This window comes from Brachyhypopomus gauderio, chromosome 17, assembly GCF_052324685.1.
Source record: "Brachyhypopomus gauderio isolate BG-103 chromosome 17, BGAUD_0.2, whole genome shotgun sequence".
Classification (NCBI taxonomy): Eukaryota; Metazoa; Chordata; class Actinopteri; order Gymnotiformes; family Hypopomidae; genus Brachyhypopomus; species Brachyhypopomus gauderio.
The window spans coordinates 129,597-155,540 of NC_135227.1; the positions used below are offsets into that span (position 1 = coordinate 129,597).

The following is a 25,944-nucleotide window of genomic DNA, read 5'->3' on the forward strand; positions in this document are numbered from 1 at the left end:
ATTCACGATCGTTAAAGATAGCGCTAGCTAACTTTAGAATCAAAACAAGACGCTTTGGTTGCTGTTTACCCCGCGTTCTCTGGCTGCTATGGCTGCATGTGATTTCATACGTTCTGTCCCGCTGGCACGACCGTCCATATCGGCAGTAGCGCCCCTAGTGGACAGTGTGTGGATGTCAGGCCCAACACCTCACACGTCTCGGTAGCCGCTAAGCGATACAAGAGTCGTTTAGTAACTTTTATTCTGTGAAAAGAAACCGATTACATTGCATACTTGGTCGAGGTCCAGTTTTTGTAACCTTCCTACACTCTTCAGTGACAAGTTATGATCAGTGGGATTCATTTTGGAATAAACAAAAACATTTTATACTTTCATATATGCATTTTATAATTTTTTTTAGGACAAACATTTTGATATAAACCCTTGAACCCATCCCAATTATATAAACCATTTAAATTTTTTTTCAAACATTTACATAAGATAGAAAAAAATTATAAATAAGTAAATCACTGTTGCTCTTTGGAACAGTTCTGACATGTTTCTGTTGAAACAATATTTCTTCTCTTCATAATTCTGTTTAAAGAGAAGTCCTTTGGCAGGACACATAACATCAATGCTTTAGGAAGTTGTATGACTGAGACACACACACACACACACACGCGCACACATAAGCACACTCTCACACTTGGTCCTACAAATACCTTGGTGTCCACCTACACTAGGTGTGTGGCACACAGCGGCAGCACACAAAACATGAAGGGGCAGGAAGGCAGGGACACACCCCCTGCAGTCCAGCACCTGAAACACAGAACACAAAACATACATTAGATCACCCTCAGGTGAGACGGATCGCGGGCTCCGCCCACCTGAGGGACAAACACCACAACAACGACAACTGCCGCTGTGGACGGATGCGACTGGCACACAGCGGCAGCACACAAAACATGAAGGGGCAGGAAGGCAGGGACACACCCCCTGCAGTCCAGGAGCTGAAACACAGAACACAAAACATACATTAGATCACCTTCAGGTGAGACGGATCGCGGGCTCCGCCCACCTCAGGGACAAACACCACAACAACAACAACTGCCACTGTGGACGGAGGCGACCGGTAGGGGGCCGGCGTACCGTGACAAATACAGAATATCTAATTGTAAAATATGAAGTTAATCATTATAGAAATGTAGAAGTAATAGTAAATATTATAGTAAGTGTAATATAATAATAATAATAATGATGTTAGTGTCTTGGCCTTTTCTTCTTAGGCTGTCGCGGCATGGGCTCTCCACTGATGTCCACTTCAACATGTGGCGCGAAGCTTTTTAGAGTAGGTGTGGAGAAGGTCTCAGAAACACGGAGCTGTCAATCAGGCTGCACTTCCTCTTGTTGACTGGGACAGTACAGCACCTCCCACAGGCGCTGCTTAATCCTGCGGCCCAGATCCAAGCTGTAGGGCCGAGGCTGTCCGGAGGGAGTCCTGAGCATGGGATCCACGACACGGTGGTAGATGTCTTGGTACCCCTGCACACTGTGGCCGTGGATCATCAAGGGATCGTCTCTGCTCAGCTGGCCACAGATGGAGCTCATGGCTGTGTTGGATGAGTGAGCAGTGGTTGGGAGTGAACAGAGGTGTGGAAGAATAGCAGCGTTGTTCATATAGCACTCCTCCACAAACTCTGAGGGCTTTCCCAGACTCTCCAGCATCTCAGTCTCCCTCTTCCTCCTCTTTGCAGGCTAAATCAAGACAATAAAAAAGTTATTTTCATCGATCATTCACTACCTGCACAAAATGGAGGGCATATTTCTAACCTGCTACTACAGTTCAGGCTTGAGGCTTTAGAACCATTTATCACAATTGTTCACCTACATCTGAATTTACCTCAGTTTTAAAGGAGGTGTCTGGCTTCATCTGAGGAGTTTTCTCTGTGGCTTCAGACTTGGGGCCTTCACTTGTAAATGTTGAAACTCCATCCACCAAATAATCCCTAAGCCGCTTTGAAGGTGATATGTTCTTTCCTAGGCCGTATACAGCTGTAGAAGTACGCTTCTTAGTGTTCTGAAACAACACATTAAACATCACAGTTTTTATCTTAATTCACTGTACATCAATGAACATCCATTTTATGCTGTTACACTTTAAAATGTTAATCTACATGAGAAGTAACATGAGAAAGATTACCATTGCTTTTGATAGGTAAAATGTCAATGTTCTTGTTGAAAAGTCTTGAATCTGTGTGTTGATATCTGACTCAAGATTGAAACTGATATTTTGTTTAAGCTTGGTTGCCATTACCAGTATTCTTTTGAAAATTCCAAATGTATTTCAAAAGAATTTACTGACTCCCAGTCTGTCCCGGAGTGTCCGCTGCCTGACTCTCAGTCTGTCCCGGAGTGTCCGCTGCCTGACTCCCAGTCTGTCCCGGAGTGTCCGCTGCCTGACTCCCAGTCTGTCCCGGAGGCCATTCTGCCTGACTCCCAGTCTGTCCCGGAGGCCATTCTGCCTGACACTCAGATGGAGTCGGTTCCTGTTCATCCAGCTTACCAAGAGCCCCTATGCGGTACTTCTGTTACAAATTCGACCACAGAAGAGCCTTCTGGAAGTGTCCTTTCTATTTTTGATCTTTTAAACAGCTTTGACTGTAGGACTATGCCCTTACTCCTTGCTCCTGTTCCAGGTTATGTTTTAGTCCCTGTGCCTGTTATGATGTCTTTGCCTGTACTGGTTCCTGTTGTTCGGGAAGTGTGTAAACATTACGTTTCTGTTCCTATGTGTTTGTCTATGCCTTGTGTGCTTACGTATTGGGTGCCGGTGCATATGTCTGTTGTTTTGTGTATATTGTTATCTGTTTTTGTGTGTTCATCTGGTGTTAGTTTTGTTCCCCATGGCCCCTCTTCGGAGTCTCCATTGGGTTCCGGTTTAGCTGAGTCTGTGCCTGCCAGTCCGGTGTCCGTTGCCCTGGATCCTGTCCAGTGCCCCAGGGATCTGCGACCCTCCCGTTCTCTTGGAACAAATTCTCAGTCGGTCGGGCCCGTGTCTGCGTCGGCTGGGCCTCGGTACTGTCTTCGAGTGGTCCTGCGCTGGGGTCTTCGTGTTCTGTTAGGGATCCTTCTGGTTCATTTTGCGAGTTTCCGAGAGACCATTTTGTTCTGAAAAAAATCTGTCTGATTACTGAAAACTACTACCAAGTTCAGAGAAAATTCTTCTTATGTAGGCTACACTATAGACATGATATGTGGTATAGTGAGTGTGTCTTTCTCTTTCAATGTTGGAAACATGGCCTCCACCTTGGAAGCAGTTTAAGTTGGTATGTGTGCACACATACTAAACACAAAGCTCCCTCTGTTGGGGAGAACTACAGGTTATTTCTTACCTTTCACTAGCTGTGCAGTGAACTTGGTGAACTTTCTTGACATGGAAAACTTTGAAATTCATAGTAAATATCTTTCCAAAACTGGTGCACTCTCACTATTGGCCAATGTTCTACTGTTTCCTGGTGTAAGTTGTTTTATGGTGAGAGTGAACTGGGTCAAATATTAGTTAATATTAGTTAAATATTAAATATTAGTTAATCCCAGTTGCAGCTATACCCTAAGAGTCCTTCCCTTGATTGCGTATACAGCTCAAACCACAACCCCAACGTAAAGAGTACTCCAAAATCGGTGATAAAGCTTGCTGCCTACTGCTAATTTAGTGTCACCGAATGCTAAACACTAACACTGCCCTCCAACAACCTGGCCACTAATCCTTCAGGACTAAAGTGCAAATGCAGGGCGTCCTCTCCCTTTCCCGTCTCCTTATCCTCCTTATTGTCCTTCTGAAATAATTTACTAAATTAACTGAAGTTTGAACAGCGGTCTGATTAAGAGGAACATTGAGGCACATTAAACACCTCATTGGCTGGGAGGGAAACCTGCCTCATGAACAACACTGTTTATTGGCTGGATGGGGCTGGGCATGTTGGCACCCTCCTCCTCCTCCTTCTTCTCCTCCACTCGCCTCTCTTCCTGCTCCGCCTCCTCACGCTCTTTTCTGTCCCTACAGGAAGAGTAAACCCTTCAAAATATATATTTCACCAGAACCAAAACAGTACTGTCTCTCTCACACACACGGTTTCCTGACCTCTCCTCCCGTATTTTCCTCACTCGTTCTGCTCGCTCCTTCCTGTCTTGCTCCTCCCAGGCCCGCTGCTTGGCCGTGTCCCTCTGCACGCGCTCGGCGATCGCCTCGTAGTCCTCGGCGATGTTGCTCAGGAGCCATTTCAGGCCTCTCCTGATGGACTTGTCCACCGTCCGGCCGTAGCCCAACACCGCCGAGCACGGCTCCTGGTGAGGTCAGCACAAGTTCAGCCTCGTCTCGTTGGCTTGTTTTCTCAAAGGTACAGCTGGATTGTACCCCCCCCAGGAAAACCTTGTAGGCTACCAAGTTTCTCCCCGCTGTGAAGATGCTCACTGAATAAATACTCACAAGCTGACAGCGACATTTTTGCTCATTGACCAGCTTTTCCAGTGATAGGCTCTCAATGATGTCGGCTTCAGGCAATGCTCCTTCCTGGTCCTGCTTATTGGCCAGTCTGGGGGGGGGGGGGGGGGGGGGGGGGGGGGGTATAGAGTGAGCTCTGTGTGTACGCCAAGTGAAAGCTCTCACAAACACATGACTCAAGGTCTGCACTTCAGAGCACTGAAGTGTGTGTGTGTGCGTGTATGTGCCTAACACGGACAAAACACAAACAACACCGGACAACCAATACATCCTCATGGTGTCTGCCGTCTGCGATGTTGTGTCTCGTGATGTCTGTTACCACAATATCACGCTGGAGAATCATCTATGACAGGAGATGTCATGTGGATGATCTAAGGTGTGTGCTTCTCACAGTGACGTTGTAGGAACTATGGTGTTGAAGTGCAGGGGTGCTCTGAAGGCTGCGAGGAGGTCCGGGAAACAAGACGTGCGTGAGACGCGTGTGAGATGTAACGAGAGATGTGCCACTCACACTAGCACGGGCTTGCCGGCGATTCGAGGGTGTCGGAGGACCTCGGCCATGGTGGCTCTGGTCTCATGGATCCTCTGGATGTCGCTGGAGTCCACCACGAACACCACGCCGTGCGACTCTGAGTAGTAGTTCTCCCAGATGCCGCGGATGCGCTTCCCACCGCCGAGGTCGAAGATGGTCACCTGGAACTTGCCTCGTTTCAGGTCCACCTTGGAGAAGCCCACCGTGGGGGCCACATTGACTGGGTTCTCTGAGGGAGAGACATGCGTTACTGTGAGACTACGGTGCGCTTAGCGACCCGCAGTAGCTTTAACCTTGGAGCGAGCTGAACTTGTACCGACTCCGAGAGCGAGACTGGAGAGTTTCAGCCTTTACCCAGAGCTTTACTGCTCATCTCATTAGCGTCCGTGGTCGTGCAGATTAAAAGTACAATTCAGATATCAGCAATTTATGGACAGTTTATAATCAAAATACACTGACTTACCTTGCAGGCTTACGCCACCTTTTCAGCCAGCTACAGCAGCTCGCCATCTCACTAAACCTTTTAATCTAGCTTTCACTCTGAAAACCTAAATGGTCAAGTATCTAACTGAGGTTAGGTGAGTGACAGGCAGGGAACGACACCGTGTCTGTGTCCCGTTATGCTGCAGGCTGCTTATACCCTCCAAAACACGATCTTAACTAACAGTCTTAACTAACAGTCAAACTAAATACAATTTAAACACAGATATTAAAAAAAGAAAGGTAATTACAGATATTTACAGAATTACAGATTTGTTTTTTACATAAACAGTAAAACGAATCTAGAAATAAAGCAGTTGGTATTGAATGAATGAATGAATGAATGAATCTTCAACTTATATAGCGCCTTTCTATATACCCAAGGATATATTTATAGAAATAAAGCAGTTGGTTTTGATATAGAAATAAAGCTGTTGGTTTTAAACTTGGTCGATTCACGATCGTTAAAGATAGCGCTAGCTAACTTTAGAATCAAAACAAGACGCTTTGGTTGCTGTTTACCCCGCGTTCTCTGGCTGCTATGGCTGCATGTGATTTCATACGTTCTGTCCCGCTGGCACGACCGTCCATATCGGCAGTAGCGCCCCTAGTGGACAGTGTGTGGATGTCAGGCCCAACACCTCACACGTCTCGGTAGCCGCTAAGCGATACAAGAGTCGTTTAGTAACTTTTATTCTGTGAAAAGAAACCGATTACATTGCATACTTGGTCGAGGTCCAGTTTTTGTAACCTTCCTACACTCTTCAGTGACAAGTTATGATCAGTGGGATTCATTTTGGAATAAACAAAAACATTTTATACTTTCATATATGCATTTTATAATTTTTTTTAGGACAAACATTTTGATATAAACCCTTGAACCCATCCCAATTATATAAACCATTTAAATTTTTTTTCAAACATTTACATAAGATAGAAAAAAATTATAAATAAGTAAATCACTGTTGCTCTTTGGAACAGTTCTGACATGTTTCTGTTGAAACAATATTTCTTCTCTTCATAATTCTGTTTAAAGAGAAGTCCTTTGGCAGGACACATAACATCAATGCTTTAGGAAGTTGTATGACTGAGACACACACACACACACACACGCGCACACATAAGCACACTCTCACACTTGGTCCTACAAATACCTTGGTGTCCACCTACACTAGGTGTGTGGCACACAGCGGCAGCACACAAAACATGAAGGGGCAGGAAGGCAGGGACACACCCCCTGCAGTCCAGCACCTGAAACACAGAACACAAAACATACATTAGATCACCCTCAGGTGAGACGGATCGCGGGCTCCGCCCACCTGAGGGACAAACACCACAACAACGACAACTGCCGCTGTGGACGGATGCGACTGGCACACAGCGGCAGCACACAAAACATGAAGGGGCAGGAAGGCAGGGACACACCCCCTGCAGTCCAGGAGCTGAAACACAGAACACAAAACATACATTAGATCACCTTCAGGTGAGACGGATCGCGGGCTCCGCCCACCTCAGGGACAAACACCACAACAACAACAACTGCCACTGTGGACGGAGGCGACCGGTAGGGGGCCGGCGTACCGTGACAAATACAGAATATCTAATTGTAAAATATGAAGTTAATCATTATAGAAATGTAGAAGTAATAGTAAATATTATAGTAAGTGTAATATAATAATAATAATAATGATGTTAGTGTCTTGGCCTTTTCTTCTTAGGCTGTCGCGGCATGGGCTCTCCACTGATGTCCACTTCAACATGTGGCGCGAAGCTTTTTAGAGTAGGTGTGGAGAAGGTCTCAGAAACACGGAGCTGTCAATCAGGCTGCACTTCCTCTTGTTGACTGGGACAGTACAGCACCTCCCACAGGCGCTGCTTAATCCTGCGGCCCAGATCCAAGCTGTAGGGCCGAGGCTGTCCGGAGGGAGTCCTGAGCATGGGATCCACGACACGGTGGTAGATGTCTTGGTACCCCTGCACACTGTGGCCGTGGATCATCAAGGGATCGTCTCTGCTCAGCTGGCCACAGATGGAGCTCATGGCTGTGTTGGATGAGTGAGCAGTGGTTGGGAGTGAACAGAGGTGTGGAAGAATAGCAGCGTTGTTCATATAGCACTCCTCCACAAACTCTGAGGGCTTTCCCAGACTCTCCAGCATCTCAGTCTCCCTCTTCCTCCTCTTTGCAGGCTAAATCAAGACAATAAAAAAGTTATTTTCATCGATCATTCACTACCTGCACAAAATGGAGGGCATATTTCTAACCTGCTACTACAGTTCAGGCTTGAGGCTTTAGAACCATTTATCACAATTGTTCACCTACATCTGAATTTACCTCAGTTTTAAAGGAGGTGTCTGGCTTCATCTGAGGAGTTTTCTCTGTGGCTTCAGACTTGGGGCCTTCACTTGTAAATGTTGAAACTCCATCCACCAAATAATCCCTAAGCCGCTTTGAAGGTGATATGTTCTTTCCTAGGCCGTATACAGCTGTAGAAGTACGCTTCTTAGTGTTCTGAAACAACACATTAAACATCACAGTTTTTATCTTAATTCACTGTACATCAATGAACATCCATTTTATGCTGTTACACTTTAAAATGTTAATCTACATGAGAAGTAACATGAGAAAGATTACCATTGCTTTTGATAGGTAAAATGTCAATGTTCTTGTTGAAAAGTCTTGAATCTGTGTGTTGATATCTGACTCAAGATTGAAACTGATATTTTGTTTAAGCTTGGTTGCCATTACCAGTATTCTTTTGAAAATTCCAAATGTATTTCAAAAGAATTTACTGACTCCCAGTCTGTCCCGGAGTGTCCGCTGCCTGACTCTCAGTCTGTCCCGGAGTGTCCGCTGCCTGACTCCCAGTCTGTCCCGGAGTGTCCGCTGCCTGACTCCCAGTCTGTCCCGGAGGCCATTCTGCCTGACTCCCAGTCTGTCCCGGAGGCCATTCTGCCTGACACTCAGATGGAGTCGGTTCCTGTTCATCCAGCTTACCAAGAGCCCCTATGCGGTACTTCTGTTACAAATTCGACCACAGAAGAGCCTTCTGGAAGTGTCCTTTCTATTTTTGATCTTTTAAACAGCTTTGACTGTAGGACTATGCCCTTACTCCTTGCTCCTGTTCCAGGTTATGTTTTAGTCCCTGTGCCTGTTATGATGTCTTTGCCTGTACTGGTTCCTGTTGTTCGGGAAGTGTGTAAACATTACGTTTCTGTTCCTATGTGTTTGTCTATGCCTTGTGTGCTTACGTATTGGGTGCCGGTGCATATGTCTGTTGTTTTGTGTATATTGTTATCTGTTTTTGTGTGTTCATCTGGTGTTAGTTTTGTTCCCCATGGCCCCTCTTCGGAGTCTCCATTGGGTTCCGGTTTAGCTGAGTCTGTGCCTGCCAGTCCGGTGTCCGTTGCCCTGGATCCTGTCCAGTGCCCCAGGGATCTGCGACCCTCCCGTTCTCTTGGAACAAATTCTCAGTCGGTCGGGCCCGTGTCTGCGTCGGCTGGGCCTCGGTACTGTCTTCGAGTGGTCCTGCGCTGGGGTCTTCGTGTTCTGTTAGGGATCCTTCTGGTTCATTTTGCGAGTTTCCGAGAGACCATTTTGTTCTGAAAAAAATCTGTCTGATTACTGAAAACTACTACCAAGTTCAGAGAAAATTCTTCTTATGTAGGCTACACTATAGACATGATATGTGGTATAGTGAGTGTGTCTTTCTCTTTCAATGTTGGAAACATGGCCTCCACCTTGGAAGCAGTTTAAGTTGGTATGTGTGCACACATACTAAACACAAAGCTCCCTCTGTTGGGGAGAACTACAGGTTATTTCTTACCTTTCACTAGCTGTGCAGTGAACTTGGTGAACTTTCTTGACATGGAAAACTTTGAAATTCATAGTAAATATCTTTCCAAAACTGGTGCACTCTCACTATTGGCCAATGTTCTACTGTTTCCTGGTGTAAGTTGTTTTATGGTGAGAGTGAACTGGGTCAAATATTAGTTAATATTAGTTAAATATTAAATATTAGTTAATCCCAGTTGCAGCTATACCCTAAGAGTCCTTCCCTTGATTGCGTATACAGCTCAAACCACAACCCCAACGTAAAGAGTACTCCAAAATCGGTGATAAAGCTTGCTGCCTACTGCTAATTTAGTGTCACCGAATGCTAAACACTAACACTGCCCTCCAACAACCTGGCCACTAATCCTTCAGGACTAAAGTGCAAATGCAGGGCGTCCTCTCCCTTTCCCGTCTCCTTATCCTCCTTATTGTCCTTCTGAAATAATTTACTAAATTAACTGAAGTTTGAACAGCGGTCTGATTAAGAGGAACATTGAGGCACATTAAACACCTCATTGGCTGGGAGGGAAACCTGCCTCATGAACAACACTGTTTATTGGCTGGATGGGGCTGGGCATGTTGGCACCCTCCTCCTCCTCCTTCTTCTCCTCCACTCGCCTCTCTTCCTGCTCCGCCTCCTCACGCTCTTTTCTGTCCCTACAGGAAGAGTAAACCCTTCAAAATATATATTTCACCAGAACCAAAACAGTACTGTCTCTCTCACACACACGGTTTCCTGACCTCTCCTCCCGTATTTTCCTCACTCGTTCTGCTCGCTCCTTCCTGTCTTGCTCCTCCCAGGCCCGCTGCTTGGCCGTGTCCCTCTGCACGCGCTCGGCGATCGCCTCGTAGTCCTCGGCGATGTTGCTCAGGAGCCATTTCAGGCCTCTCCTGATGGACTTGTCCACCGTCCGGCCGTAGCCCAACACCGCCGAGCACGGCTCCTGGTGAGGTCAGCACAAGTTCAGCCTCGTCTCGTTGGCTTGTTTTCTCAAAGGTACAGCTGGATTGTACCCCCCCCAGGAAAACCTTGTAGGCTACCAAGTTTCTCCCCGCTGTGAAGATGCTCACTGAATAAATACTCACAAGCTGACAGCGACATTTTTGCTCATTGACCAGCTTTTCCAGTGATAGGCTCTCAATGATGTCGGCTTCAGGCAATGCTCCTTCCTGGTCCTGCTTATTGGCCAGTCTGGGGGGGGGGGGGGGGGGGGGGGGGGGGGGTATAGAGTGAGCTCTGTGTGTACGCCAAGTGAAAGCTCTCACAAACACATGACTCAAGGTCTGCACTTCAGAGCACTGAAGTGTGTGTGTGTGCGTGTATGTGCCTAACACGGACAAAACACAAACAACACCGGACAACCAATACATCCTCATGGTGTCTGCCGTCTGCGATGTTGTGTCTCGTGATGTCTGTTACCACAATATCACGCTGGAGAATCATCTATGACAGGAGATGTCATGTGGATGATCTAAGGTGTGTGCTTCTCACAGTGACGTTGTAGGAACTATGGTGTTGAAGTGCAGGGGTGCTCTGAAGGCTGCGAGGAGGTCCGGGAAACAAGACGTGCGTGAGACGCGTGTGAGATGTAACGAGAGATGTGCCACTCACACTAGCACGGGCTTGCCGGCGATTCGAGGGTGTCGGAGGACCTCGGCCATGGTGGCTCTGGTCTCATGGATCCTCTGGATGTCGCTGGAGTCCACCACGAACACCACGCCGTGCGACTCTGAGTAGTAGTTCTCCCAGATGCCGCGGATGCGCTTCCCACCGCCGAGGTCGAAGATGGTCACCTGGAACTTGCCTCGTTTCAGGTCCACCTTGGAGAAGCCCACCGTGGGGGCCACATTGACTGGGTTCTCTGAGGGAGAGACATGCGTTACTGTGAGACTACGGTGCGCTTAGCGACCCGCAGTAGCTTTAACCTTGGAGCGAGCTGAACTTGTACCGACTCCGAGAGCGAGACTGGAGAGTTTCAGCCTTTACCCAGAGCTTTACTGCTCATCTCATTAGCGTCCGTGGTCGTGCAGATTAAAAGTACAATTCAGATATCAGCAATTTATGGACAGTTTATAATCAAAATACACTGACTTACCTTGCAGGCTTACGCCACCTTTTCAGCCAGCTACAGCAGCTCGCCATCTCACTAAACCTTTTAATCTAGCTTTCACTCTGAAAACCTAAATGGTCAAGTATCTAACTGAGGTTAGGTGAGTGACAGGCAGGGAACGACACCGTGTCTGTGTCCCGTTATGCTGCAGGCTGCTTATACCCTCCAAAACACGATCTTAACTAACAGTCTTAACTAACAGTCAAACTAAATACAATTTAAACACAGATATTAAAAAAAGAAAGGTAATTACAGATATTTACAGAATTACAGATTTGTTTTTTACATAAACAGTAAAACGAATCTAGAAATAAAGCAGTTGGTATTGAATGAATGAATGAATGAATGAATCTTCAACTTATATAGCGCCTTTCTATATACCCAAGGATATATTTATAGAAATAAAGCAGTTGGTTTTGATATAGAAATAAAGCTGTTGGTTTTAAACTTGGTCGATTCACGATCGTTAAAGATAGCGCTAGCTAACTTTAGAATCAAAACAAGACGCTTTGGTTGCTGTTTACCCCGCGTTCTCTGGCTGCTATGGCTGCATGTGATTTCATACGTTCTGTCCCGCTGGCACGACCGTCCATATCGGCAGTAGCGCCCCTAGTAGACAGTGTGTGGATGTCAGGCCCAACACCTCACACGTCTCGGTAGCCGCTAAGCGATACAAGAGTCGTTTAGTAACTTTTATTCTGTGAAAAGAAACCGATTACATTGCATACTTGGTCGAGGTCCAGTTTTTGTAACCTTCCTACACTCTTCAGTGACAAGTTATGATCAGTGGGATTCATTTTGGAAGAAACAAAAACATTTTATACTTTCATATATGCATTTTATAATTTTTTTTAGGACAAACATTTTGATATAAACCCTTGAACCCATCCCAATTATATAAACCATTTAAATTTTTTTTCAAACATTTACATAAGATAGAAAAAAATTATAAATAAGTAAATCACTGTTGCTCTTTGGAACAGTTCTGACATGTTTCTGTTGAGACAATATTTCTTCTCTTCATAATTCTGTTTAAAGAGAAGTCCTTTGGCAGGACACATAACATCAATGCTTTAGGAAGTTGTATGACTGAGACACACACACACACACACGCGCACACATAAGCACACTCTCACACTTGGTCCTACAAATACCGTGGTGTCCACCTACACTAGGTGTGTGGCACACAGCGGCAGCACACAAAACATGAAGGGGCAGGAAGGCAGGGACAAGGCCAGGGACACACCCCCTGCAGTCCAGCACCTGAAACACAGAACACAAAACATACATTAGATCACCCTCAGGTGAGACGGATCGCGGGCTCCGCCCACCTGAGGGACAAACACCACAACAACGACAACTGCCGCTGTGGACGGATGCGACTGGCACACAGCGGCAGCACACAAAACATGAAGGGGCAGGAAGGCAGGGACAAGGCAGGGACACACCCCCTGCAGTCCAGGAGCTGAAACACAGAACACAAAACATACATTAGATCACCTTCAGGTGAGACGGATCGCGGGCTCCGCCCACCTCAGGGACAAACACCACAACAACAACAACTGCCACTGTGGACGGAGGCGACCGGTAGGGGGCCGGCGTACCGTGACAAATACAGAATATCTAATTGTAAAATATGAAGTTAATGATTATAGAAATGTAGAAGTAATAGTAAATATTATAGTAAGTGTAATATAATAATAATAATAATGATGTTAGTGTCTTGGCCTTTTCTTCTTAGGCTGTCGCGGCATGGGCTCTCCACTGATGTCCACTTCAACATGTGGCGCGAAGCTTTTTAGAGTAGGTGTGGAGAAGGTCTCAGAAACACGGAGCTGTCAATCAGGCTGCACTTCCTCTTGTTGACTGGGACAGTACAGCACCTCCCACAGGCGCTGCTTAATCCTGCGGCCCAGATCCAAGCTGTAGGGCCGAGGCTGTCCGGAGGGAGTCCTGAGCATGGGATCCACGACACGGTGGTAGATGTCTTGGTACCCCTGCACACTGTGGCCGTGGATCATCAAGGGATCGTCTCTGCTCAGCTGGCCACAGATGGAGCTCATGGCTGTGTTGGATGAGTGAGCAGTGGTTGGGAGTGAACAGAGGTGTGGAAGAATAGCAGCGTTGTTCATATAGCACTCCTCCACAAACTCTGAGGGCTTTCCCAGACTCTCCAGCATCTCAGTCTCCCTCTTCCTCCTCTTTGCAGGCTAAATCAAGACAATAAAAAAGTTATTTTCATCGATCATTCACTACCTGCACAAAATGGAGGGCATATTTCTAACCTGCTACTACAGTTCAGGCTTGAGGCTTTAGAACCATTTATCACAATTGTTCACCTACATCTGAATTTACCTCAGTTTTAAAGGAGGTGTCTGGCTTCATCTGAGGAGTTTTCTCTGTGGCTTCAGACTTGGGACCTTCACTTGTAAATGTTGAAACTCCATCCACCAAATAATCCCTAAGCCGCTTTGAAGGTGATATGTTCTTTCCTAGGCCGTATACAGCTGTAGAAGTACGCTTCTTAGTGTTCTGAAACAACACATTAAACATCACAGTTTTTATCTTAATTCACTGTACATCAATGAACATCCATTTTATGCTGTTACACTTTAAAATGTTAATCTACATGAGAAGTAACATGAGAAAGATTACCATTGCTTTTGATAGGTAAAATGTCAATGTTCTTGTTGAAAAGTCTTGAATCTGTGTGTTGATATCTGACTCAAGATTGAAACTGATATTTTGTTTAAGCTTGGTTGCCATTACCAGTATTCTTTTGAAAATTCCAAATGTATTTCAAAAGAATTTACTGACTCCCAGTCTGTCCCGGAGTGTCCGCTGCCTGACTCCCAGTCTGTCCCGGAGTGTCCGCTGCCTGACTCCCAGTCTGTCCCGGAGTGTCCGCTGCCTGACTCCCAGTCTGTCCCGGAGTGTCCGCTGCCTGACTCCCAGTCTGTCCCGGAGGCCATTCTGCCTGACTCCCAGTCTGTCCCGGAGGCCATTCTGCCTGACACTCAGATGGAGTCGGTTCCTGTTCATCCAGCTTACCAAGAGCCCCTATGCGGTACTTCTGTTACAAATTCGACCACAGAAGAGCCTTCTGGAAGTGTCCTTTCTATTTTTGATCTTTTAAACAGCTTTGACTGTAGGACTATGCCCTTACTCCTTGCTCCTGTTCCAGGTTATGTTTTAGTCCCTGTGCCTGTTATGATGTCTTTGCCTGTACTGGTTCCTGTTGTTCGGGAAGTGTGTAAACATTACGTTTCTGTTCCTATGTGTTTGTCTATGCCTTGTGTGCTTACGTATTGGGTGCCGGTGCATATGTCTGTTGTTTTGTGTATATTGTTATCTGTTTTTGTGTGTTCATCTGGTGTTAGTTTTGTTCCCCATGGCCCCTCTTCGGAGTCTCCATTGGGTTCCGGTTTAGCTGAGTCTGTGCCTGCCAGTCCGGTGTCCGTTGCCCTGGATCCTGTCCAGTGCCCCAGGGATCTGCGACCCTCCCGTTCTCTTGGAACAAATTCTCAGTCGGTCGGGCCCGTGTCTGCGTCGGCTGGGCCTCGGTACTGTCTTCGAGTGGTCCTGCGCTGGGGTCTTCGTGTTCTGTTAGGGATCCTTCTGGTTCATTTTGCGAGTTTCCGAGAGACCATTTTGTTCTGAAAAAAATCTGTCTGATTACTGAAAACTACTACCAAGTTCAGAGAAAATTCTTCTTATGTAGGCTACACTATAGACATGATATGTGGTATAGTGAGTGTGTCTTTCTCTTTCAATGTTGGAAACATGGCCTCCACCTTGGAAGCAGTTTAAGTTGGTATGTGTGCACACATACTAAACACAAAGCTCCCTCTGTTGGGGAGAACTACAGGTTATTTCTTACCTTTCACTAGCTGTGCAGTGAACTTGGTGAATTTTCTTGACATGGAAAACTTTGAAATTCATAGTAAATATCTTTCCAAAACTGGTGCACTCTCACTATTGGCCAATGTTCTACTGTTTCCTGGTGTAAGTTGTTTTATGGTGAGAGTGAACTGGGTCAAATATTAGTTAATATTAGTTAAATATTAAATATTAGTTAATCCCAGTTGCAGCTATACCCTAAGAGTCCTTCCCTTGATTGCGTATACAGCTCAAACCACAACCCCAACGTAAAGAGTACTCCAAAATCGGTGATAAAGCTTGCTGCCTACTGCTAATTTAGTGTCACCGAATGCTAAACACTAACACTGCCCTCCAACAACCTGGCCACTAATCCTTCAGGACTAAAGTGCAAATGCAGGGCGTCCTCTCCCTTTCCCGTCTCCTTATCCTCCTTATTGTCCTTCTGAAATAATTTACTAAATTAACTGAAGTTTGAACAGCGGTCTGATTAAGAGGAACATTGAGGCACATTAAACACCTCATTGGCTGGGAGGGAAACCTGCCTCATGAACAACACTGTTTATTGGCTGGATGGGGCTGGGCATGTTGGCACCCTCCTCCTCCTCCTTCTTCTCCTCCACTCGCCTCTCTTCCTGCTCCGCCTCCTCACGCTCTTTTCTGTCCCTACAGGAAGAGTAAACCCTTCAAAATATATATTTCACCAGAACCAAAACAGTACTGTCTCTCTCACACACACGGTTTCCTGACCTCTCCTCCCGTATTTTCCTCACTCGTTCTGCTCGCTCCTTCCTGTCTTGCTCCTCCCAGGCCCGCTGCTTGGCCGTGTCCCTCTGCACGCGCTCGGCGATCGCCTCGTAGTCCTCGGCGATGTTGCTCAGGAGCCATTTCAGGCCTCTCCTGATGGACTTGTCCACCGTCCGGCCGTAGCCCAACACCGCCGAGCACGGCTCCTGGTGAGGTCAGCACAAGTTCAGCCTCGTCTCGTTGGCTTGTTTTCTCAAAGGTACAGCTGGATTGTACCCCCCCCAGGAAAACCTTGTAGGCTACCAAGTTTCTCCCCGCTGTGAAGATGCTCACTGAATAAATACTCACAAGCTGACAGCGACATTTTTGCTCATTGACCAGCTTTTCCAGTGATAGGCTCTCAATGATGTCGGCTTCAGGCAATGCTCCTTCCTGGTCCTGCTTATTGGCCAGTCTGGGGGGGGGGGGGGGGGGTATAGAGTGAGCTCTGTGTGTACGCCAAGTGAAAGCTCTCACAAACACATGACTCAAGGTCTGCACTTCAGAGCACTGAAGTGTGTGCGTGTGCGTGTATGTGCCTAACACGGACAAAACACAAACAACACCGGACAACCAATACATCCTCATGGTGTCTGCCGTCTGCGATGTTGTGTCTCGTGATGTCTGTTACCACAATATCACGCTGGAGAATCATCTATGACAGGAGATGTCATGTGGATGATCTAAGGTGTGTGCTTCTCACAGTGACGTTGTAGGAACTATGGTGTTGAAGTGCAGGGGTGCTCTGAAGGCTGCGAGGAGGTCCGGGAAACAAGACGTGCGTGAGACGCGTGTGAGATGTAACGAGAGATGTGCCACTCACACTAGCACGGGCTTGCCGGCGATTCGAGGGTGTCGGAGGACCTCGGCCATGGTGGCTCTGGTCTCATGGATCCTCTGGATGTCGCTGGAGTCCACCACGAACACCACGCCGTGCGACTCTGAGTAGTAGTTCTCCCAGATGCCGCGGATGCGCTTCCCACCGCCGAGGTCGAAGATGGTCACCTGGAACTTGCCTCGTTTCAGGTCCACCTTGGAGAAGCCCACCGTGGGGGCCACATTGACTGGGTTCTCTGAGGGAGAGACATGCGTTACTGTGAGACTACGGTGCGCTTAGCGACCCGCAGTAGCTTTAACCTTGGAGCGAGCTGAACTTGTACCGACTCCGAGAGCGAGACTGGAGAGTTTCAGCCTTTACCCAGAGCTTTACTGATCATCTCATTAGCGTCCGTGGTCGTGCAGATTAAAAGTACAATTCAGATATCAGCGATTTATGGACAGTTTATAATCAAAATACACTGACTTACCTTGCAGGCTTACGCCACCTTTTCAGCCAGCTACAGCAGCTCGCCATCTCACTAAACCTTTTAATCTAGCTTTCACTCTGAAAACCTAAATGGTCAAGTATCTAACTGAGGTTAGGTGAGTGACAGGCAGGGAACGACACCGTGTCTGTGTCCCGTTATGCTGCAGGCTGCTTATACCCTCCAAAACACGATCTTAACTAACAGTCTTAACTAACAGTCAAACTAAATACAATTTAAACACAGATATTAAAAAAAGAAAGGTAATTACAGATATTTACAGAATTACAGATTTGTTTTTTACATAAACAGTAAAACGAATCTAGAAATAAAGCAGTTGGTATTGAATGAATGAATGAATGAATGAATCTTCAACTTATATAGCGCCTTTCTATATACCCAAGGATATATTTATAGAAATAAAGCAGTTGGTTTTGATATAGAAATAAAGCTGTTGGTTTTAAACTTGGTCGATTCACGATCGTTAAAGATAGCGCTAGCTAACTTTAGAATCAAAACAAGACGCTTTGGTTGCTGTTTACCCCGCGTTCTCTGGCTGCTATGTCTGCATGTGATTTCATACGTTCTGTCCCGCTGGCACGACCGTCCATATCGGCAGTAGCGCCCCTAGTGGACAGTGTGAGGATGTCAGGCCCAACACCTCACACGTCTCGGTAGCCGCTAAGCGATACAAGAGTCGTTTAGTAACTTTTATTCTGTGAAAAGAAACCAATTACATTGCATACTTGGTCGAGGTCCAGTTTTTGTAACCTTCCTACACTCTTCAGTGACAAGTTATGATCAGTGGGATTCATTTTGGAATAAACAAAAACATTTTATACTTTCATATATGCATTTTATAATTTTTTTTAGGACAAACATTTTGATATAAACCCTTGAACCCATCCCAATTATATAAACCATTTTAATTTTTTTTCAAACATTTACATAAGATAGAAAAAAATTATAAATAAGTAAATCACTGTTGCTCTTTGGAACAGTTCTGACATGTTTCTGTTGAGACAATATTTCTTCTCTTCATAATTCTGTTTAAAGAGAAGTCCTTTGGCAGGACACATAACATCAATGCTTTAGGAAGTTGTATGACTGAGACACACACACACACACACGCGCACACATAAGCACACTCTCACACTTGGTCCTACAAATACCTTGGTGTCCACCTACACTAGGTGTGTGGCACACAGCGGCAGCACACAAAACATGAAGGGGCAGGAAGGCAGGGACACACCCCCTGCAGTCCAGCACCTGAAACACAGAACACAAAACATACATTAGATCACCCTCAGGTGAGACGGATCGCGGGCTCCGCCCACCTGAGGGACAAACACCACAACAACGACAACTGCCGCTGTGGACGGATGCGACTGGCACACAGCGGCAGCACACAAAACATGAAGGGGCAGGAAGGCAGGGACAAGGCAGGGACACACCCCCTGCAGTCCAGGAGCTGAAACACAGAACACAAAACATACATTAGATCACCTTCAGGTGAGACGGATCGCGGGCTCCGCCCACCTCAGGGACAAACACCACAACAACAACAACTGCCACTGTGGACGGAGGCGACCGGTAGGGGGCCGGCGTACCGTGACAAATACAGAATATCTAATTGTAAAATATGAAGTTAATGATTATAGAAATGTAGAAGTAATAGTAAATATTATAGTAAGTGTAATATAATAATAATAATAATGATGTTAGTGTCTTGGCCTTTTCTTCTTAGGCTGTCGCGGCATGGGCTCTCCACTGATGTCCACTTTAACATGTGGCGCGAAGCTTTTTAGAGTAGGTGTGGAGAAGGTCTCAGAAACACGGAGCTGTCAATCAGGCTGCACTTCCTCTTGTTGACTGGGACAGTACAGCACCTCCCACAGGCGCTGCTTAATCCTGCGGCCCAGATCCAAGCTGTAGGGCCGAGGCTGTCCGGAGGGAGTCCTGAGCATGGGATCCACGACACGGTGGTAGATGTCTTGGTACCCCTGCACACTGTGGCCGTGGATCATCAAGGGATCGTCTCTGCTCAGCTGGCCACAGATGGAGCTCATGGCTGTGTTGGATGAGTGAGCAGTGGTTGGGAGTGAACAGAGGTGTGGAAGAATAGCAGCGTTGTTCATATAGCACTCCTCCACAAACTCTGAGGGCTTTCCCAGACTCTCCAGCATCTCAGTCTCCCTCTTCCTCCTCTTTGCAGGCTAAATCAAGACAATAAAAAAGTTATTTTCATCGATCATTCACTACCTGCACAAAATGGAGGGCATATTTCTAACCTGCTACTACAGTTCAGGCTTGAGGCTTTAGAACCATTTATCACAATTGTTCACCTACATCTGAATTTACCTCAGTTTTAAAGGAGGTGTCTGGCTTCATCTGAGGAGTTTTCTCTGTGGCTTCAGACTTGGGACCTTCACTTGTAAATGTTGAAACTCCATCCACCAAATAATCCCTAAGCCGCTTTGAAGGTGATATGTTCTTTCCTAGGCCGTATACAGCTGTAGAAGTACGCTTCTTAGTGTTCTGAAACAACACATTAAACATCACAGTTTTTATCTTAATTCACTGTACATCAATGAACATCCATTTTATGCTGTTACACTTTAAAATGTTAATCTACATGAGAAGTAACATGAGAAAGATTACCATTGCTTTTGATAGGTAAAATGTCAATGTTCTTGTTGAAAAGTCTTGAATCTGTGTGTTGATATCTGACTCAAGATTGAAACTGATATTTTGTTTAAGCTTGGTTGCCATTACCAGTATTCTTTTGAAAATTCCAAATGTATTTCAAAAGAATTTACTGACTCCCAGTCTGTCCCGGAGTGTCCGCTGCCTGACTCCCAGTCTGTCCCGGAGTGTCCGCTGCCTGACTCCCAGTCTGTCCCGGAGTGTCCGCTGCCTGACTCCCAGTCTGTCCCGGAGTGTCCGCTGCCTGACTCCCAGTCTGTCCCGGAGGCCATTCTGCCTGACTCCCAGTCTGTCCCGGAGGCCATTCTGCCTGACACTCAGATGGAGTCGGTTCCTGTTCATCCAGCTTACCAAGAGCCCCTATGCGGTACTTCTGTTACAAATTCGACCACAGAAGAGCCTTCTGGAAGTGTCCTTTCTATTTTTGATCTTTTAAACAGCTTTGACTGTAGGACTATGCCCTTACTCCTTGCCCCTGTTCCAGGTTATGTTTTAGTCCCTGTGCCTGTTATGATGTCTTTGCCTGTACTGGTTCCTGTTGTTCGGGAAGTGTGTAAACATTACGTTTCTGTTCCTATGTGTTTGTCTATGCCTTGTGTGCTTACGTATTGGGTGCCGGTGCATATGTCTGTTGTTTTGTGTATATTGTTATCTGTTTTTGTGTGTTCATCTGGTGTTAGTTTTGTTCCCCATGGCCCCTCTTCGGAGTCTCCATTGGGTTCCGGTTTAGCTGAGTCTGTGCCTGCCAGTCCGGTGTCCGTTGCCCTGGATCCTGTCCAGTGCCCCAGGGATCTGCGACCCTCCCGTTCTCTTGGAACAAATTCTCAGTCGGTCGGGCCCGTGTCTGCGTCGGCTGGGCCTCGGTACTGTCTTCGAGTGGTCCTGCGCTGGGGTCTTCGTGTTCTGTTAGGGATCCTTCTGGTTCATTTTGCGAGTTATCAGACCGTGGGCCGGACTCATCGTCTGTTTCCTTTGCCCATTGTCGGTCCTCTTTTGTCCCCTCTAGGTCCGAGTTGTCCACGCCGGTTGTTATCCCGGTGTCTAGTTCGTCTTCCCTGGCTTCTTCTGGGTTTTTGTCTGATTCTATCGGTCCCCTTTGAGGGGATTTTTGCGTGCCCCAGTGTGGCACGCTTTAGGGGGGGGTACTGTTACATGGTCATGTTCCGTCTCTTCTGTTTCTTGCGTTTCAATAGTCTTTGTGAAGTGTTAGCCCCGCCCTCTGTGTTAGTTTGGTTTCTAGAGTCACTCAGCTGTTTTGAGTTCTCGGCTGATTAGTATCCAGTTATATTCTTCGATGTCTAATCTCCTGGCGTGAGTCATCCTGTTCGTTACCCGTGCTTAGTCTCACCGTTTCTCCGTGGGTAGATTTCGTCTGTCTAGTCCGGTACTGTTGTTCTTCCATTTCTGGTCGTTGAGTCGTGCTCACCTGTCGTTCCGGCTTTCTTTATCTACGCTACCAAAGTTAAGTAGTCTCTCGCTTTGATCCTTGAGGTTCTGGGGTTGTTAGGTTTGCAGAGCCGTTTATTCTCTGCGAGGTTCTGTGTGCATGTGTTATGTACTGTCGGTGATCTAGTCGTCACGTAAAGAGTGTTACTGCCCAGGTTGCATACGTTATGTACTGTCGGTGATCTAGTCGTCACGTAAAGAGTGTTACTGCCCAGGTTGCATACGTTATGTACTGTCGGTGATCTAGTCGTCACGTAAAGAGTGTTACTGCCCATGTTACATGTGTTATGTACTGTCGGTGATCTAGTCGTCACGTAAAGAGTGTTACTGCCCAGTTTGCATACGTTATGTACTGTCGGTGATCTAGTCGTCATGTAAAGAGTGTTACTGCCCATGTTACATGTGTTATGTACTGTCGGTGATCCGGTCGTCATGTAAAGAGTGTTACTGCCTAGGTTGCATACGTTATGTACTGTCGGTGATCTAGTCGTCACGTAAAGAGTGTTACTGGCCATGTTACATGTATTATATACTGCCTGTCTATGAACGTAGATCTGTCTCAACACGACTGGCCTATGTAAGGCTTTGAGTTATACTGCATGTCTGTTAAAGTACTGCTTGTCTGTTAAAGTAAAGCTGTCTCGTGTTTAACATGCCTCGCCGTTCCCGTGCGTTAAGGGTTGGCACGATTCGCCTCCAAGAGGCTCAGAGTGTTTCTCTCAATAAATTGAGTTTTCTTCCGCATTTGCGTCCGTCTCCAAGTTGCGAAACGTTACACTGCTCTGTATATAGAATGGGAATCTACGTCACGACGCATTGCATGCTGGGTAGTGGCCGCCATGTTTTAGGACACGCATCCAAGAATAAATGGACCGTGCATGTGATATCACTCACTGCCACGAGATAAATACAGAAGAAAAAAAACTGGTATTTTGACAAAATAAAGGGAATTAACGTTTCCCTTCATTATTATTATAGTAGTAGTAGAAGTATTGATTGTACACATTTCTATATACTGTATATATGTATATACATATATACTATATGTGGGTCATTCTACAAAAACGTCCACTTTTGACAGGTGGACATTTTTCCTACATAAATTTATTTTTTTAGGATTTTAAATTATACTACATTATTACTGTACTGATTGGCTATAAGAACATACATAAGGTACACCTAAATGGCTTTTTGCCTTTTTTGTACATTTATTTGAAGATTTCATGTACCGTTACCCATCGTGACAGTAACACCGGTGACAACTGTCATAACAGTTTTTTTTACAAAATAGCTGCCACAGGGAATCAAACCACATGTTGACTGTCATGAACTACTCACTGAATTATGTATAAATTAATCAATTTTTATTATTCTATGTTCATTTTCCAAAGATTAAAGTAGGGCATACCAGTGACTTGCACTGAAGCTTCGAAGGAAATCTTAGGGTAGATGATAAAATTTATAAAAAATGAAAAATGACATTGAACTTACAATGTGTCTGTTTTCAATAATCTTCAGAGAGGAAACAAAATGACTTCCTGTGATGTCATCAGCATGGCTTTGTATATTAAAATAATAGTCTTTTGTCATACAGTAACACCAGTGACATGAATATAGGGGACATACACATTTATTATGTATTTTATTATATTTATTTGCAATATTGTGTTTTTTTTATATTTTGTGTGACATATTGGACCTTTATGGACACATAACTGCAGTTGAGTTAATAAAGTATATCAATCAATCAATCAATCAAATTTTATTTATATAGCGCTTTTTACAACAGTTGTTGTCACAAAGCAGCTTTACAAGTGCCGAGTCCTAGCCTCCAGTGAGCAAGCCAAGGGCGACAGTGGCAAGGAAAAACTCCCTAGAGGAAGAAACCTTGAGAGGAACCAAGACTCGGGGGGAACCCATGCTCCTCTGGCCGACACCGGTCAGCATGACAACAACAACAATTTAAACAGAAAATGTTTTCCATTCAAAAATTAAAGCCCTTAGTTTCCCAGCATGACAACGAGGACAGAACTTGGAAAAACACTAAAATGGTTGAAAAGAGAAACTGACTCATAAGTGGTTCAAAAAGATATAATTGTTCAAATATCATGTTGTTTTGTCTTAAAATGTAAATAAATCCCTAAATTTGAGGGATTTTAAAATGCAACTGCCCTGTTAAGTCTAGGGACAGAAAAACGGACATTTCTGTAGAATGACCCATGTATTATGGAATAGCCTTCCAGCTCCAATACGAGATTCTGACACAGTTCCAATCTTTAAACCTAGACTTAAGACTCACCTATTTAATCAAGCCTTCAGCTAATATTTCCCTTGTAAGGTGTAGGGGCTTGGGGGCCCCCAGACGTTGAGATTTCTGGTGATCTGAGATGTTGATGCTGTCCTCCAGCTGTGTCATGGCATCACTCTATTTGTGACAATGACTTGACTGGAAAGCAATGTCTCAGTGAGCCCTCATGCCTGTGTTCACCTCTGAACCCCTCCCTTTAGTTATGCTGCTATAGATTAGCCTGCCGGAGCCACATGCTCATCACTGGCACGTGAGCTATGTACATTTAAATCAATGGTGGTTTAAATTCATGTCCACTCAGTCTGTATTGTCTATCTTCTTGCATGCCTCCACCCAAGACGATTGGAGACAGGCACCTGCAGGCACCTGGGGGATGGTCTGGCTTGCCGGTGAATGTGCTGATGCCGGGGTTGGATGAGCCGTTGCCACGAGGGGTCGTGCTGATGCTGGCCCGCCTGAGGCCCACCGCCTGCACCGAGGGGACTGAGGCTGCTTGGCCGGGGAACAGGAGCCTTGACTGTTGCTGTGGAACTTTGAAACCACATTGCGGCCACGGACTTGTGTTAACGGGCCGCCCAATGGAGGATGGGTTCCCTTTTGAGTCTTGGTCCTCCCGAGGTTTCTTCCTAATCCCCACCTTATAGGGAGTTTTCCTCGCCACTGTCACCTTTGGCTTGCTCATTAGGATTCTGGACCCATACGATTGTAAAGCTGCTTTGTGACAACGTGTGTTGTGAAAAGCGCTATATAAATAAATTTGACTTTGACTATTATTATTGTAGTAGTAGTAGTATTGATTTTATACACTTCCATATACTCTGTGTGTATATATATTATATACTATATGTATTATTATTGTAGTAGTAGTAGTATTGATTGTACACATTTTTTTGTAGGTTTTGTAGCTGAAAACACATACTCCTTTTTCGATACATTTCCCTCTCCTGTTGTGAGAGCGATTGTGGCACTTGATAACACAGCAAGCATTCACCATTTCATCGTAATTTGTACTGAATTAAAGTAATTGAGCCTCTTAGTTAACCAGTCGCTACTGTAGCTTCTGTGTCCTAAACTCCCATAATGCATTGCGTCTTTCATGTCTGCTGACGTTCCAATTCTCTATAGTTTTTTGTTTGTTTGTTTTTTATAGCTGCTGTGATATTTTTCCAGTTGCACACATGAAGTTTGACGTTTTGATACTCCATGAATCAATCAATACAGGCAGGGATTTTCACAGCAAACTACAATAAATGAGTTGAGCCTTTCTCTGCCCTTTGGCAGTACAGGCAGAAGCAGCCTCAAGGTATTTTCAAATGTATATATGGTGAGATATTTTGTTACTGGATGTTCAGTCCCTCTCTGCTCAATCCGTAGTTCATTCATGGACTTCGCTACAGATTTTATTGTAAAAAAGATTTATCCATTTGCATTAAGTTTGGAGAGATGTTCGTTTTTTTCTCATTAACAAGTGAGACCTTTGCAATGTAGGTCAGATATCTACAACACAATTCAGTCTTGTTGCAAAGGTCTGAAAGTTGCTGTGTTGTAGAGGTCTGACATGTCCACAAAATGGACAGTGAATGAGAGTGAGGATCCATATGCAGGTATAAAGAATTTTCGATTATTAATAAATTATATAGTATTTATATCTTACGTATTGCAGAGGTCTGAAATTGTTGTAGTAGTCTGATTTGTGTTCGAAGGGTCTGCGTTTTCTTGTATTATAAGTTTCTGTGCTGTGATGGGGGTCTGTGTTGTGTTGTCGACATCTGACTTGTGTTGTCAAGGTCTGAAATGTCTTGTAGAGGTCTAGATCCTCTTATCTGTTACATATTTACCACATCACATATCTTTCTTCTCCGAGGTTCACCTGGGGAGTAACTCTGCAGTTGGAGCCTACAATACCAGTATCATCACTCCGACACGGAATGAAAACCTGGCGTTCATGACAAGACATTTACATTGACAATATCAACACCCAGAACTTTCATTCTAGTTACCTTATACTTAGCCTGATTGTGTGATTTATTTGTGACTTGTGTATTCATCTGTATAATTTGTTTTTGTGTAATTTGTGTGT

At 45.4% G+C, this 25,944-nt stretch overlaps 3 protein-coding genes and 1 pseudogene across 3 annotated transcripts; all 4 read right to left on the reverse strand.

Annotated features, from left to right (window-relative positions):
• Positions 1–523: 523 nt before the first annotated feature.
• LOC143481100 (ADP-ribosylation factor-like protein 13B) lies at positions 524–7,649 on the reverse strand (annotated as a pseudogene).
• LOC143481102 (ADP-ribosylation factor-like protein 13B) lies at positions 6,469–11,330 on the reverse strand. Its single transcript, XM_076979048.1, has 7 exons — positions 11,312–11,330; positions 10,937–11,186; positions 10,411–10,516; positions 10,066–10,268; positions 8,125–9,981; positions 7,825–8,001; positions 6,469–7,679 (listed from the first exon to the last, which is right to left on the reverse strand). Exons 1-5 carry the CDS (start codon positions 11,328–11,330, stop codon positions 9,837–9,839), a joined length of 723 nt encoding a protein of 240 aa, XP_076835163.1. The 3' UTR covers positions 6,469–7,679; positions 7,825–8,001; positions 8,125–9,836.
• A 1,052-nt stretch (positions 11,331–12,382) lies between these two features.
• LOC143481240 (uncharacterized) lies at positions 12,383–15,971 on the reverse strand. Its single transcript, XM_076979194.1, has 3 exons — positions 14,091–15,971; positions 13,791–13,967; positions 12,383–13,645 (listed from the first exon to the last, which is right to left on the reverse strand). Exons 1-3 carry the CDS (start codon positions 14,199–14,201, stop codon positions 13,274–13,276), a joined length of 660 nt encoding a protein of 219 aa, XP_076835309.1. The 5' UTR covers positions 14,202–15,971; the 3' UTR covers positions 12,383–13,273.
• Positions 15,972–19,209: 3,238 nt separating this feature from the next.
• On the reverse strand, positions 19,210–21,034 carry LOC143481271 (uncharacterized). Its single transcript, XM_076979242.1, has 3 exons — positions 20,066–21,034; positions 19,766–19,942; positions 19,210–19,620 (listed from the first exon to the last, which is right to left on the reverse strand). Exons 1-3 carry the CDS (start codon positions 20,174–20,176, stop codon positions 19,249–19,251), a joined length of 660 nt encoding a protein of 219 aa, XP_076835357.1. The 5' UTR covers positions 20,177–21,034; the 3' UTR covers positions 19,210–19,248.
• Between the last annotated feature and the right edge of the window lie 4,910 nt (positions 21,035–25,944).

Excerpts from the sequence above, each read along its gene's own strand:
- LOC143481102 (XM_076979048.1), bottom strand. Across the intron at positions 10,269-10,410 it reads AAAAATGTCGCTGTCAGCTT|GAGCCGTGCTCGGCGGTGTT; the intron begins GTGAGTATTTAT and ends TGACCTCACCAG. Across the intron at positions 9,982-10,065 it reads AGGAAAATACGGGAGGAGAG|GGACAGAAAAGAGCGTGAGG; the intron begins GTCAGGAAACCG and ends CTCTTCCTGTAG.
- LOC143481240 (XM_076979194.1), bottom strand. The coding sequence starts at position 14,201 with ATGGCAACCAAGCTTAAACAAAATATCAGTTTCAATCTTGAGTCAGAT. Across the intron at positions 13,968-14,090 it reads TTTACCTATCAAAAGCAATG|AACACTAAGAAGCGTACTTC; the intron begins GTAATCTTTCTC and ends GTGTTGTTTCAG. Across the intron at positions 13,646-13,790 it reads ACACCTCCTTTAAAACTGAG|CCTGCAAAGAGGAGGAAGAG; the intron begins GTAAATTCAGAT and ends GTCTTGATTTAG.
- LOC143481271 (XM_076979242.1), bottom strand. The coding sequence starts at position 20,176 with ATGGCAACCAAGCTTAAACAAAATATCAGTTTCAATCTTGAGTCAGAT. Across the intron at positions 19,943-20,065 it reads TTTACCTATCAAAAGCAATG|AACACTAAGAAGCGTACTTC; the intron begins GTAATCTTTCTC and ends GTGTTGTTTCAG. Across the intron at positions 19,621-19,765 it reads ACACCTCCTTTAAAACTGAG|CCTGCAAAGAGGAGGAAGAG; the intron begins GTAAATTCAGAT and ends GTCTTGATTTAG.